Raw genomic sequence first — 14,026 nt, forward strand, 5'->3', positions numbered from 1 at the left:
GTTGTTTGACTAATATTTATTTTTAATTTTATATGACAAATAAAAAAAAATAAAAAATATAAAAATATATATATATGTTGTCTCTGAATATTGAAAAATAATCGCTACAAATAGCTGTTGTTTCCAGTATTATATGATTAATAATGTATAAAGTTGTAGTTTGAACTATGACTAGCTCAAAAACTTGTGTTTTGTACATGCTTAGATTTTCGGATTTTAGGTGGACCATTTAACATCTAACGTAAACAACATCATGAACATGGACTGATCATGGAGTGCACAGTGAATAGATAATATACCCAAAACAGGAAAACACACGTTAAAATGAGTGGACCAGACAGAAGAATGGACCCTCTTCCAATTCTTGGAGAAGATGGAGCAGTTTATCGTCAAGGCGGAGACCAGAAGAGGTATGGTTGTGAATTTTTATGTGTGTATGAGGGTGCGTCGATTTACCCAAATGGACCCAAATGGAACCCAAATGGACCCAAATGGAACCAAATGGACCCAAATGGAAATCCAAATGGACCCAAATGGAAATCAATTGGACCCAAATGGAATATTAAACATATATTATTGTATTTTCAAGTAGTTACTTATTCAAAATGATGAAAATCATGAACTTGCAAATGGAGAATATTAATTATTCATTTTTAATATTGTATTTTAAAAAACGAATTAATCTTTATTTCTATTTGTAATAACTTTTGCATATCATTGTATACAAAACTGAAGTATTTCATATTAAAGTTTATATAGAATTCATGGCTACGGGGCCTGTGCCCCCCCCCCCCCCCCCCAATAATTTTGCTGATCTAAAGAATACTAAAGAAAATTAATTCGTATTTTCAAAATACAATATTAGAAATGAATACTAAATATTCTCCATTTGTAAGTTCATTATTTTCATTTTAAATAAGTAACAACTTGATAATACAATAATAAATATTTCTATTTGTATATTTAATATTCCATTCGGTTTCCATTTGGGTCCATTTGATTTCCATTTGGGTCCATTTTGATTTCCATTTGGGTCCATTTGGGTTCCATTTGGGTCCATTTGTGTCCATTTGGGTTCCATTTGGGTCCATTTGGGTAAATCGACGTACCGGTGTATGACAGTCACCATGACTTTAGTATATTGAAATATATTCTACAATGTTCTATTGTCTTCTTACATTTGCAAATACATATGAATAAATTCAAGAAACAGATTTATAGAGAGGTTGCATAAATATATTTTTCCATTAATTTTTTTAACAAAACTATATCATATATATAAAGTCATCTTTATTGCCTATTTTTTTCAAATTTATTTATTATAACAGAGACACGTGTCATTATTTATGTCTCTGATAATGATTTATTTTTAAAGAAAACACTAAAGAATTGGTGTATATATACACATCTGTTTGTCTAAACAGATAATCTTTCAGTTTCAATTTTGAAGATATAGATCTACATGTATCTAAGTAGTACATAAGCTTGTTTTCTTTGTAGAATGCCACCCCCAGGTTCAAATAAATCCCAGTCCAGGAGAACTCCCACCCCAACCAAACAGGTCAACCTCCGGTCCGTCAGTCGAAGAGATGATTTACCAGGATATGAAGAACCAGTAGATATGGAGGAATTGAGGCAGTCTTTAAGTCGAGAGAATTCAAGGTGATGATATATATGCCCAGGACAACCAATTTTGTTTGGTGGGCAAATTATTTGATAAGTGGTGCATGCCTGCGTACAAGTGCTTTTCCAATTAAAAAAAAACATATACTCAAATGTCTTTCGTGTTACCGCTTTTCAAATATCATGAATCACAGCAAAGCACAGTTTTTGCTGCTGTTGACCACTACATCGAATACTCGTTCGGAACTCCTCTAGAATATACCCATTAACATGTTGTTAAAATATACACAAGTCTTAAAACATGGTAGCTATTGATGTCATCAAAAAAGTTGAATGGGATTTTTGAATTTTTTTATTGTCAAAATATTAAATTCATACTGTGAATACAGACAAGTTACTGGTATTTAATTGGCACTGTTAACTGGCAATCATACAGATTTGTATTGTTTTTGTAGGTTGTTTTGAGATCGATCACTGTTCGTTATCTTCACCTTTTTCATTAAATAAATACGCATTAATTTAAAAAAAAAAGGATATCTTATTAAAGAATTTTGAGGAGAATAGAATGAAACTTTAACTTTTCCAATGCCCTGAAATATTATAAATCTGAATCTTAAATGTAAATTTTTCCTCTTAAGGTGGTATGGGATACCAAACGAAACTTCTCCTACATATTTATGTACCCAAATTAGAAGGATTTGAAATACCCCCACCTTTCAGTATATTAAAGTGTAATTTTAATAATTTTTTTATTATTTTAATGAGAAATGCAAAAACGATTTTTTTTCTTGCGTAATTCTTTTTTCATAAGCTTTATATTATAGGCAGGCGTTTGCTAATATAAAGTGTTTATAAAAACAAAAATGACAAGAAATATGTCTTAGTATTATTTTAATTTTCAACAAAAAATAAGCGTAAAAAACTGGGAAAACTTTATTTCTTGAAAACAGTCGGATAACATTTCATGAGAGTCTACAATAAGAATGTTTCTTAATATGTTAGCAAAGTGAAATAAACAAATTGAAAATATATATATAAATGGAAAATATAAAATGCATTAAAAATTTTTTGAATTAAAAGATCCGAACGGAAGAGTTATCCTTCTTTATTTTCCAAGGGTTGAAAAAACCTGGGTGCTATTTTAGAAATGATGAGCATTTTTTCCCAACCATAAAAAAATCGCACTTTGTAGTTTTCAACTTTGAGCGGTTTTGAAAACAATGCATGGACAATCGCTTTCCAGGACGTGTCTTGTTCAGAGCAATTGCATTCATCTGAACGTTTTGGGACTATATACAACAGCTAGCTGATTTGTGACCAAACAGTTACTTCTTGAATTAAATAACAAAAAAGTCCAGCTCTGGTTAACGTGATAATTGATTGGTGATAATTCAGCACAATGTGAAGTAATCGCACTTATCCATGCCTCACCGCACACAAGGTGCTGTACAGTTACTCAAACAATTGAAATACAGCTTTTGCTTAAAAGTGTTCAAAAGCAGCAATGTTGAAACTACCTTTTACAGGGGTTTGCTTTTTTAAATGTCCGTTGTACAATTATAAGTAAATTTATATACTTGCGATTTTTTTGTCTGTTTTTACTTAAAATGCCGACTTGTGAGAACTTGCATTAAAATAGGCTTCAGAGTGTTCTTTTCAACGGTATATCTACAAATTTTGACCCGATAATAAGCACTCATGCAAATCAAAACAATACTTCAAACGGAAATACGTCATAACGTGGAGGTATCCCATACTACCTTAAGTAATGAAAATAATGAAATCATTTTTATTAGTTGAGAGAATTTTAGGTTGACAACGTGCATTTTTATTCCAATGCTAGATATTCATATGTCTTGTAATTGGAAAACATCAATTTGATTGATTGATTCAAATGATTTAATTTGTTCAATTTTTTTATCTTTGAGTATTCTTGGGATGTTAAAGTAATGCCAAGGATACGTTAGCATATAAATCCCTGATAATAAAGAGAAAGTTTATGTCCATGTGCATGTATATACAGTGACATGTATTTAAAATTTTAAGATTAATAATCAATGTGCACTGTACACGCTAAACATGCTAAATAAGAAGTCTCCTTAAAATTAGAAAATTTCCCCAAAATTTCTCTCTGAGAGAATTTAGTGATTTTAGATCTAGGTTGGTCCCTGTGTAGTGTCTCATTCAAGAAATAATTAATGTTAATGCTTTAATTTTGTATAATTTAAGAAAAAGGTGGGACAAGCATATTTTTTGGTAGGACAAGTAAATTTATGATGGTAACCTATCCAAAGGCAAATTTAAATTGCAATTAAAGATAAAAATGTTTAATTTATATGTACAGTGAAAATTCAACATTATTCATTCTGGAAAAAAGTTAGGGAAAAAAAAGAAAATTATCTAAATAACTGATTGTTAAAATTAGCATAAAATGAAATTCTGCACTTCATGTGCAATATGGAACAACCATACAATAGATTTGCCTAATGAAATTTTCGTATGCATCATTATCAAAATTTGAGGACAACTTAATGAATCATGGCACCATGGAATGAAGAGAGTCATTTTATTCTTAATTGGATAATAACTGTAACAAGTCAGAGAGTTACCTATATTGCTAAAATCGGAAGATAAAAACAAATGAAACTTGTGGATTGTCAAATTAACAGTGTGAAGAAATCATACTCTCAACATAACTGTAAGCTGTTTGTATGTAAAACATTTTTTACTGCATTATATCAGAAATGACAAGAAGCTTATTTAAATTATCATATTTTGATTTTAAATCATGTATAGAATTTATGAACCAAGAGAGGAGAAGGAAATTAAGGGAGCTAACGCCATACGAAAAGGACATAGTGAGTATTTGTAAAGTTTAAAGCTTAAAACACTTGCAAACTAATGTCATGATGTTTTAAAAAATGTGTAATTACTCAGGAAAGTAAAGCAATTTCTTTACTCAGGAAAGTAAAGCAATTTCTTTGCACATGTACACAAATTATACCGAATTATACTGTGTGTGTAACTTTTATTCAATAATAAAGGGTTATTTGAACTTATACTGGTGAATATTGGCACTAGTTGGCTGTAGAAATGCAGGAACTTGCAAGTTCATTTGCACAGCCAACAAGTACCAATATTCACCTATAAGTTCAATAACTCCTTTATTAATATATATAACTCAAAATTAATGAGAATTTCTAAGTATCGGTATTTAAATTAAAACTGTGTAATATCAGCGTCTGTTCTGGAATTGTTCAATATCACATACTACCAAGCGATTATGATTTGCTTATTGGAGTTTTTATTGGGGCTTAAATAATTCAATAAAATTCAATAAAGCACCAAAATATTGAACGCTAAAATTCTCTAGACTTTAAGTAGTTTTTTTATTTCTACTGGTCAGAGACCAGAAGAGCTTATGCGATAGTAAGGTGTCCATCATCTGTCTGTCCGTCAGTCTGTCTAGCTGTCCGTCCGTCTGTTTGTAAACAATTTTTCAAAACGCTACTCCTCCTAGTTTTGGTCCGATTTCAATATAACTTGGCACACAAGTAGACTACACTAAAATACATAATTCTTTTCATGGGTTTTTGATTTCAATGAACGGTGTTGCCATGGTTACTGAAAATAGAAATTTCTGTGAAATACTTTCAAAATGCTACTTCTCCTACAGTTTTGGTTTGATTTCAGTATAACTTGGCACACAATTAGACTACATTAAGATACATAATTTTTTATATTGTTTTTTGATTTAGATGAACGATGTTGCCATGGTTATTAAATATAGAAATTTCTGTGAAATACTTTCAACATGTTCAAAATGCTACTTTTCCTACAGTTTTGGTCTGATTTTAAAATAACTTGGCACACAAGTAGACTACACTAAGATACATAATTCTGGGGCCCATTTTACTAAAGAACTTACAATTAAGACCAAAAACTTTCCTTGATTGTGCAAAATTTATGATTCTCTTTAAAATCCCTAGAGTAAAAATATCTTACTACATTCCTTTTAAAAATAATAAAACCATTTTTATTTCATGTAAATTATAAAGTTGTAAGCTGAATTAAATTTTGGTCTTAGTCGTAAGTTCTTTTGTAAAAGGGGCCCCTGTATATCAGTTGTTGATTTCATTGAATGGTGTTGCCATGGATACTAAAAATAGAAATTTCTCTGAAATACTTTCAAAATGCTACTCATCCCACAGTTTTGGTCTGATTTCAAAATAACTTGGCACACAGTTAGACTACACTAAGATACATAATTCTGTACATTGCTTTTTGATTTTGATGAACGGTGTTGCCATGGTTAATAAATATAGAAATTTCTGTGAAATACTTTCAAAATGCTCCTCCTACTACAGTTTGAACTGATTTTAATATAGTGTGGTATGCAAGTAGACTACACTGAGACACATATGGTCTTTATCATTTTTTGATTCTGGTGAATGAGGTTGCCATGGTAACTAGAATCTGAATTTCTGTAAAATTCTTTTTAAAGACTACTCCTCCTACAGTTTTAGTCTGATTGCAACCTTGCTACAAAAAGAGACTAAGTTAAGGTTCATTTTTTATTTATTGCTGTTGCAAAGTTTCAAGTCCAAGTGCTACTTTTATCTTCCATTGTTATAAGTACAAAACAGTAGAGCTACAGTCTCGACAGAGACTTCTGGTTTATAATAAATTTTCCCATTGACTTAATATATAATGAAATCAATGTGAGAGAAATGTGAAAGGAAAAATATATGCTTGGTACTTTCATCTGTAAAAGTTTCACAATTTTCTTTGAATTACCTTATTGGAAACATTTTTTTTAATAACATGTGTTTCTGTCTGTATATTTGAATATCAGAATTATAATAAACAATATTTCCTTTATATAGGCTGCAGCCATGATGATGGTAGTAAAAAACCCTTCGTTGTTTCTGCAAATGTATCCAGACCAAAACAGTAAGTTCATGAAGTGTACAAAAAAATGTACCTTGTACAACTTTTCTCCTATCTTTAAAAAAATTTACAATGATAATATTGTGACTACAGTTTATGGAGAACATTAAACTACAATGATTTATGATTTACTGACAAATACTTATTTTTGTGGGTTCGAAGAAAAAAGTATTTGTTCATGGGGATTTGATTTTGTGGTTGAGGAAGATTTTTGATCCTTTAGTTTGAATTTTAGCATTTCATGGAATTCAGGGGTCAGTACATACCACAAAAATAACTAAAATTAAACCCCAAAGAAAATTAGTGATTTCACAGTGATAATGGTGTTAAAATATGATATATTATATACAGTAAAACTTGTCTAATCCAGACACCACTGGTTCCAAAGAAATTCAGATTAGACATCATTTTAAACAAATGAATTTACTGAAAAGGACTTAAAGATTACATCGTATTAGGCAATATTTTGGATTATACAACATCCGGATTAGACAAGTTTCACTATATATATAGATAAATATGTGTACTCTGGTGAAATTGTCTTTGTCAAAATTAAAAAGAAATGTTTTTATCTTCAAAGAGTATGCAGAAATGGTGTTTAAAACTTCTCTTTTTTATAGGATTTAGTACTGCCTTAATATATGTGCATAATGATAGCCATTTCCACATTTATATGTTATTTAAACTAGGAAACCAGTGAACCTGAAAGATTCACCAAAACCCAAACCTAAAGAGGAACTACCACCAGAGGGAGCTGAGGGGGGTAAGGATGAGGATAGCAGTAGTAGTGATAGTGACAGTGAGGAGGAGGAGAGAAGGGCTCCCAGTGAACTCCTTATGGAGGTAACTTACCTACAATTAAACAATACTATATATTGCCAGGGGCATCTGAAAATGCTTTATTACAACAGTAATTTGCTATATGTATACAGTTTTTGATTTGTTAGGGCTCCTAGTGAACTCCTTATGGACTTTGATGTGTCCTTGGCATTTGAGATATCCGAGTTTAAGATACCAAAGTTTAACTGTATATCAAATTACCGGGACATCTGAAAGTGCTTTGTTATAATTTGTAATTATAACAGTAATTTGTCATATACAGTTTATGATATGTTATTTTATATCAAGAATTTGTTGTATCCGTGCTTGCTACAAACATGCTCTTCTGTACATAGAAGCTTTTTATAAATTACATAAGACTCCAACAGAATTCTCTTTGTACATTTAATACTGTGTCATGGTGGTCACTTGGAAACAAGGTTTCTTTATAAAGAAAATGCACTCAATTTTATGAACAGTAAATCATTGTGTACTTGAAACTTATATGCATTTTAGTGAGATTCAAATTTTAGCACCTTTCCAGCTGCCCATAGTATGCTTATTCATAATCTACGGAAGCCCATTAGTGCCAACTTGTATATATAAAGGAAACGCAGTATATAAAAGCAAACCTCAATATATAAAGGAAATGCAATATATATAAACAAACCTCGATATATGTAAAGGAAATGCGATATATATAAACAGAACCTCAATATATATAAAGGAAATGCGAAATATATAAACAGAACCTCGATATATAAAAAGAGAAATGCGAAATACATAAACAAACATCGGTATAATATATAAAGGGTAATGCAATATATTCCATCGCCTGACCTTTAATGACCTTCGTTACACCAGGGATTCGCCAACATCTGATAAGCGGCTCCCTGAGCTACTGTTCGAGTGAAAACGGTAGATGTGGCTCAGTTTCAGGATGGTTTTAAGTGTATTGCGTTTTCTTTATGTGTCTTAATATGATGATTTAAATTAATTTAAAGTTTATAAATAAGACGCTTTATTCTCACATTTCAAATGGGGCAGAATAAAATCAAAACTTTTTTGCTCGATATGTTCATTTCATGGCAATAAAAATTTTGGGTATTTTCAATTGAAATATAATTCAGTGCAAAATGCATGTCTGTGATATAATGTTTTATTTAAACAATTAAATGCTTTCTTTGGTTGTTAATACTGAAATTAGTTTCAAAGAAAGTGGCTCCCATCAGCCACGTACCTTCAATCACTTGACTCGACACTAATTTAGTGTTTCAGCGGTGTGATATGAGGTTTATGATTTTTAATTTCTTACATTTTATTATTTAGCTGCAAATCCGCCATCATCAGGAGCCTATTTGCACATCTGTTATACAGATTATTTAATTAGTGAGGAGGTGATAATATCACCCAAATTTTTATTGCGTTTATATGACACAATAGGCAATTCAGAGAAAATCGCATTGCAGTTTTTATCTTTACTAAGAATGTGCCAGTATTTGTTTCAAAGAAAGTTGCTCCCATCAAGTCAAGTGAGTCAAGTGATTTGAGGTACGTGGCTGATGGGAGCCACTTTCTTTGAAACCAATGGGGATATACTGGACTAAGTATATTATTTTTATAATAGATTTAAATTAATTTGAATTAGGGTATTTAAAAACTTAACTTGTTAAGAGTCCATGTTTAACATTATTTTCATAAATTCTCGGTTGTGAAACCAAACTTAAGGTAATATACGACTAAATTTTTGTAAAACAGTAACAAGGTACAGTAGTTGTAAAAAGGAAGTTGATCAAATACATGTAAAGCCAATAAATACACAGAAAATACGATAAACATACTTATTTCATGAATACATAATTAAATGCTCATCTACTCAATTAAATGCATTATATTAAGTAATGCTACAATTACAATTCATCGATATATACATGCATGTATAAATAAACAAACACTATTAAATAGCACCATTCTGCTGATTCTGGGAAAGTAATACAAGAGTACCGTAAAACTGATTTCCCCCTGCCAGGAGTTAATCTGTATATAATCTTGATGGACAGCTGAGCGACACAGGTCACGCAGTGGAAAATTTTCTCTTTATATATATCACATTTCTCTTAATATATATCGAGGTTTTGTTTATATATTTTGCATTTCCTTTATATATATCCAGGTTTTGTTTATATATTTCGCATTTCCTTTATATATATCGAGCTTTTGTTTATATATTTCGCATTTCCTTTATATATCGAGGTTTACTTTTATATATTGCTTTTCCTTCATATATACAGGTTGGCACTAATGGGCTTCCGTAATAATCACCATTAAAATGAATTTGAAATAATCACCATTAGAATATGAAATAATCACCATTAAAATATGAAATAATCTCCGTTAAAATATGAAATTGCATTTTGTACAGTATATGATATGATGATTGGCATCTAATTCTTGACTTGCTAGCTGATGACAGTAGATAGATGTACATATTATGTAGATGGTTTTTATGCACTCGTCTATGATGGGACCTATTATTTTTATACGAAATACAGAGACATGAATGTTTTGAAAATAAGTTCATGCAGCATTTAATAATTTAAAATCATGGGCAGATATGATATAAATATCTTTAATAACTATTTAATGGCATCTGACATTTGAAATCTCAAGAATTTATTTAACTTTGATTTATGTAGAAAAATTTTTCTCCTGTGTACAGTGTGTTTAATCTTTATCTTGAATGTTTCAGTTTTTGGAGTGCTTGATGAAAAAAGAATATGTAGTAGCAGCCAAGCTGTGCAAAATGAGTAAGTAAATCTCTTAAATATCTAATACCCACGTAGGATAAATCTTGGGTTGGAAAAACACTCTGACTTTGAGATGTGATTTGATATTTTTATTCCAGAAAATTTCTTTTAAAAAAATTATTCCAGTAAACAGTGTTCCATGTCATTTCAATTTACATAAATCTTGTATTCAAATTCCATGCACTTTTCTTCTATATTTACTATTATTACTTCATGATCATCTCTCATGCATATTATGAATGGAATTACAGGTAACTCTCGATACCTCGAAGTCCGCGGGACCGAGGTTAAACTTCGAGAGATCAAGAGTTCGAGTTTTCAAGAGTCCGGAATTTTCCGGGTTTGTTGACAGGTTTTAAAATTAATCTTACCAGATGTAATGATTTTCATGCAGTGCTAACCTTTAACACGTGGTTTTTATAAAACGATATTTTTTCGTAATTTAGATGAATATTTCATTAAGCTGAGTAAAGCAGAAATGTATATCGCCATTTCATGTATATTTATTTACTCTTTTTATACGGACATCATACTACGCATTCGTTACATGAAAACGACATTTTACAGCGTCGTACATAGCATTGACTATTCCAAACATGATCATTGAACGCAGTTCTGTAAGTATTTGTCCAATAATAGTCGTCATACTGACATTGTGGCTGTTTCTGTTTTTTTCATATTTCGTTTAACTTTGACACTGACTCGAAATAAAAATTAAATTAGTGTTTCGTCATATAATCAATTACTACTTTTCACTGACACTGCGTCTCTAAATTATCGTAAGACAGTCGATGATAATTATTTTAATAGCATATAGGCAAAATATGATTAATTATAAATCAATTATCACCTTGCATCATAAGTGTCACCTGAATAAACATCCCGTTCCTCGAGACCCGCGTCTTTTGCCTGGGGCCATTTAAAGGTGCTATAATTGTATAACCTTGTGTACACATAGCCACTTCGAGGTATCGAGGGTAAATTCTAATAGAATATGCATAGCGGGACTGCATTTTGACTTCGAGGGATCAAGGGTTTCGAGAGATCAAGAGTTCGAGAAATCAAGAGTATATTTGCTTAGTTATATAGGGGAAAAATTCGGGACCGGAGACTCACTTCGAGCGATCAAGAACTTCGAGAGATCGAAGTTCGAGCCATCAAGAGTTACCTGTATATCATATGTGGCTATAACTATAGTAAGAATTTAAATGCCAGTGAGTTCTCTGTTTTCAGTACTGATTTATGAGCCCACACATCCAACTGCCCTACAGTTTCAACCAGTATTAGAAGAGAAAATTATCTTAGGTATGAAATGTTTTTATTAATTGCATCGAAATAGAATTATTAAAAAAATATGATTCACAAGAATTCAAATTTGAATTTCTCATTAATCTATTCAATCACAAAATAATATGCATGTAGAGCAAAGGAAGTACCAGAAAAATGTATATGTAAATATACAAATTAATAAAAATAAAAAGAAAAGGTTTTGATATTGATCGAACCATTATAGATCAAGAAAAGGAAAATGAGTCGGGAAGTGATGAGTCTGGTGATGAGGAATCTGATGACAGTGGTGAAGATTCAGATGATGATGATGATAGTGAAAGTGAAAGTTCAGAGAATGAGGAAGATGAAGGAGAAGAGGAGAGAAACAGGTGAGGAAATTAGCCAGCATTGTACTTCCCTACATTAAAAATAAAATGCTATGGATGTCAAAGAGCAAAGTTTACAGAGAGCCATATTTGGCCATGTAAAATTTTCATAATTATTGAAAAAAGACTATTCTATTCTAATGAAATAATTCTGAAAATCTCCAACGTGTCTGATGACTTCATATATAAATCTGGGTCTGTGATGACTACATACATAAATTTTTAATAGAAAATAACCCCTGATCTAGGCATTTCAAATACAGGCAAACCTCATTATCTCAAACTAAATGGGACCAAGAAAAAATTTCGAGATATTCAGGGTAAAATACTTAAAGTATAAGAAGTTGGGACTTCCAAAATACATATCCATGGAATTCTAGATATCAGTGTTCGAGATACCGAAGTTCAACTGTATTTATAAAAATTGAAGAGTTCTTATTGATTTGTATTAATACATAGTTTTATTTTTTAAATTGAGGGTTGTGCTCATACATGTGATCTTTTAAGTATCTCCTATTATTACTATTAAATAGGAATAGATTCATGGCAAAAACTGAAAAAAATATTAATGTTACAAGTCCTTTTCTTGAATATGTACATGTACTTTCATATACAATATACTACCTTTTTATAAAATTCAAGAACATTGCATATTCACAAGCCCTGTCCTTAGTAGGTGAACTTTCACAAATTTTTTTTTTCAATAAAATTATATAATGAAAGCATATAGTTGAATTCAGGGTAGGGACAGAGAAAAGGTACATTGATAGGGCCATTTTACACCAAAAGTGAACTTATATGCACATCTTTGATGATAAAGGTATTTTAGTGCTTTCCCTCCATCAATTTAACCAAATAGTAATTCATCTCTGATATCCCATTTATTTACAGGAAAAATATTACAGTCATCAGTTATCATATAAATAAATTGAACCTAATATCTGAATTCAATCATTTCATACAGTACCTGTATATTGCAACATTATAGAATAATTTGATCAGATTTTGAGATACATGTATTTCATTTGATTTAAATTTTATCATTCATGGGACTTGCATTATACTTTCAGTGCGGATGATTTTTTTGATGAATTCAAACAAGACTCTGGTATTGTATCAGCATCATCCGACTAAAGGAAGCAACTCTCTGTTATCTTCTGTGTGTATTTGTGCCAATTTATTTACCTGAACAATACTGTATTTATTTCCAAATACAGACATGTGAATGTTTAACTAAATGCCGATGGTCATGATGTTAAATGTATAAATTTGTATACCATTGTTGCACTTGTGACTGTGTTTTTGTACAATCAACATTCCATCAGTGGTAGAAATCAACTGTTATATATTTCTCAAGAAGGCAGTCCATAGAGGTGAATACTGTCTTGGTTGATGTTATTCCATTTGCTATATTAATTTTTTATGTCATCTTCCGTCCAGATACATGGAAATTCCTTATGAAAATTCACAATACATGTATTATATGCCTTTCTCTTGATTTTATTTGTATTTCATTGTAATTGAAAATAATAAAAATATTTATAGGAAATCTGGTGTTGTTAGTAAAGATGGTAAGAGTAAGACTTTACCTAGAAAACCATAACTACCTGATGTAATTTGAGCTGTTTCGAAAGCACTTGACGATTGTCTTAAAGATATTCTTTTTTCTGTATGCTGCTGACTCCATGTTAGCGACAATAACGTTTTGTTTTTTTGTTTTTTTTTGTTTGTTTTTTGTTAATTTGAAATTAATGTTTAACTGATTAGTGTAGGGAACAGAACTTTTGTGACATTGCAGAAAAAATACATTACCCGCATAAGCAGACTATGTAATTTTTTTTCTGTAATGACTAAAACCCTTAGTATCCCCACTAACAAAGAAAAAAGACATTTTATTGTTTATATCTGTATAAATTATTCATATAAATTGGACCAAAGACTGATCTTGATATCATTCATTGTAACTATATACAGTTGATGAAAAAGGGCAAAAATAAGAAATTAAAAATTTAAAGTAAAATTCATTTGTTATCGTTCAAAATTAATGTGAACTGAACAAAAGATCCAAATTAATGTATATTGACCAAGAAGACAGTGCAAAAATGGTAAGTAAACAAATATTTATTACATCCACTCCTGTAAAAAAGAAATATGTCTACTAGGCCTGAGGAC

General features: G+C 30.7%; 1 protein-coding gene across 1 annotated transcript; it reads left to right on the forward strand.

Annotated features, from left to right (window-relative positions):
- Positions 1-228: 228 nt before the first annotated feature.
- LOC133177574 (ESF1 homolog) lies at positions 229-13,403 on the forward strand. The gene is made up of 9 exons (XM_061312577.1): positions 229-410; positions 1,501-1,662; positions 4,420-4,481; positions 6,510-6,576; positions 7,263-7,416; positions 10,142-10,199; positions 11,433-11,504; positions 11,713-11,857; positions 12,925-13,403. Exons 1-9 carry the CDS (start codon positions 325-327, stop codon positions 12,986-12,988), a joined length of 870 nt encoding a protein of 289 aa, XP_061168561.1. The 5' UTR covers positions 229-324; the 3' UTR covers positions 12,989-13,403.
- Positions 13,404-14,026: the final 623 nt, after the last annotated feature.

Source organism: Saccostrea echinata, unplaced genomic scaffold (assembly GCF_033153115.1).
Source record: "Saccostrea echinata isolate AGI-Se365-2 ecotype Australia unplaced genomic scaffold, CSIRO_AGI_Sech_v1 ptg000001l, whole genome shotgun sequence".
In the NCBI taxonomy this organism is placed as follows: domain Eukaryota; kingdom Metazoa; phylum Mollusca; class Bivalvia; order Ostreida; family Ostreidae; genus Saccostrea; species Saccostrea echinata.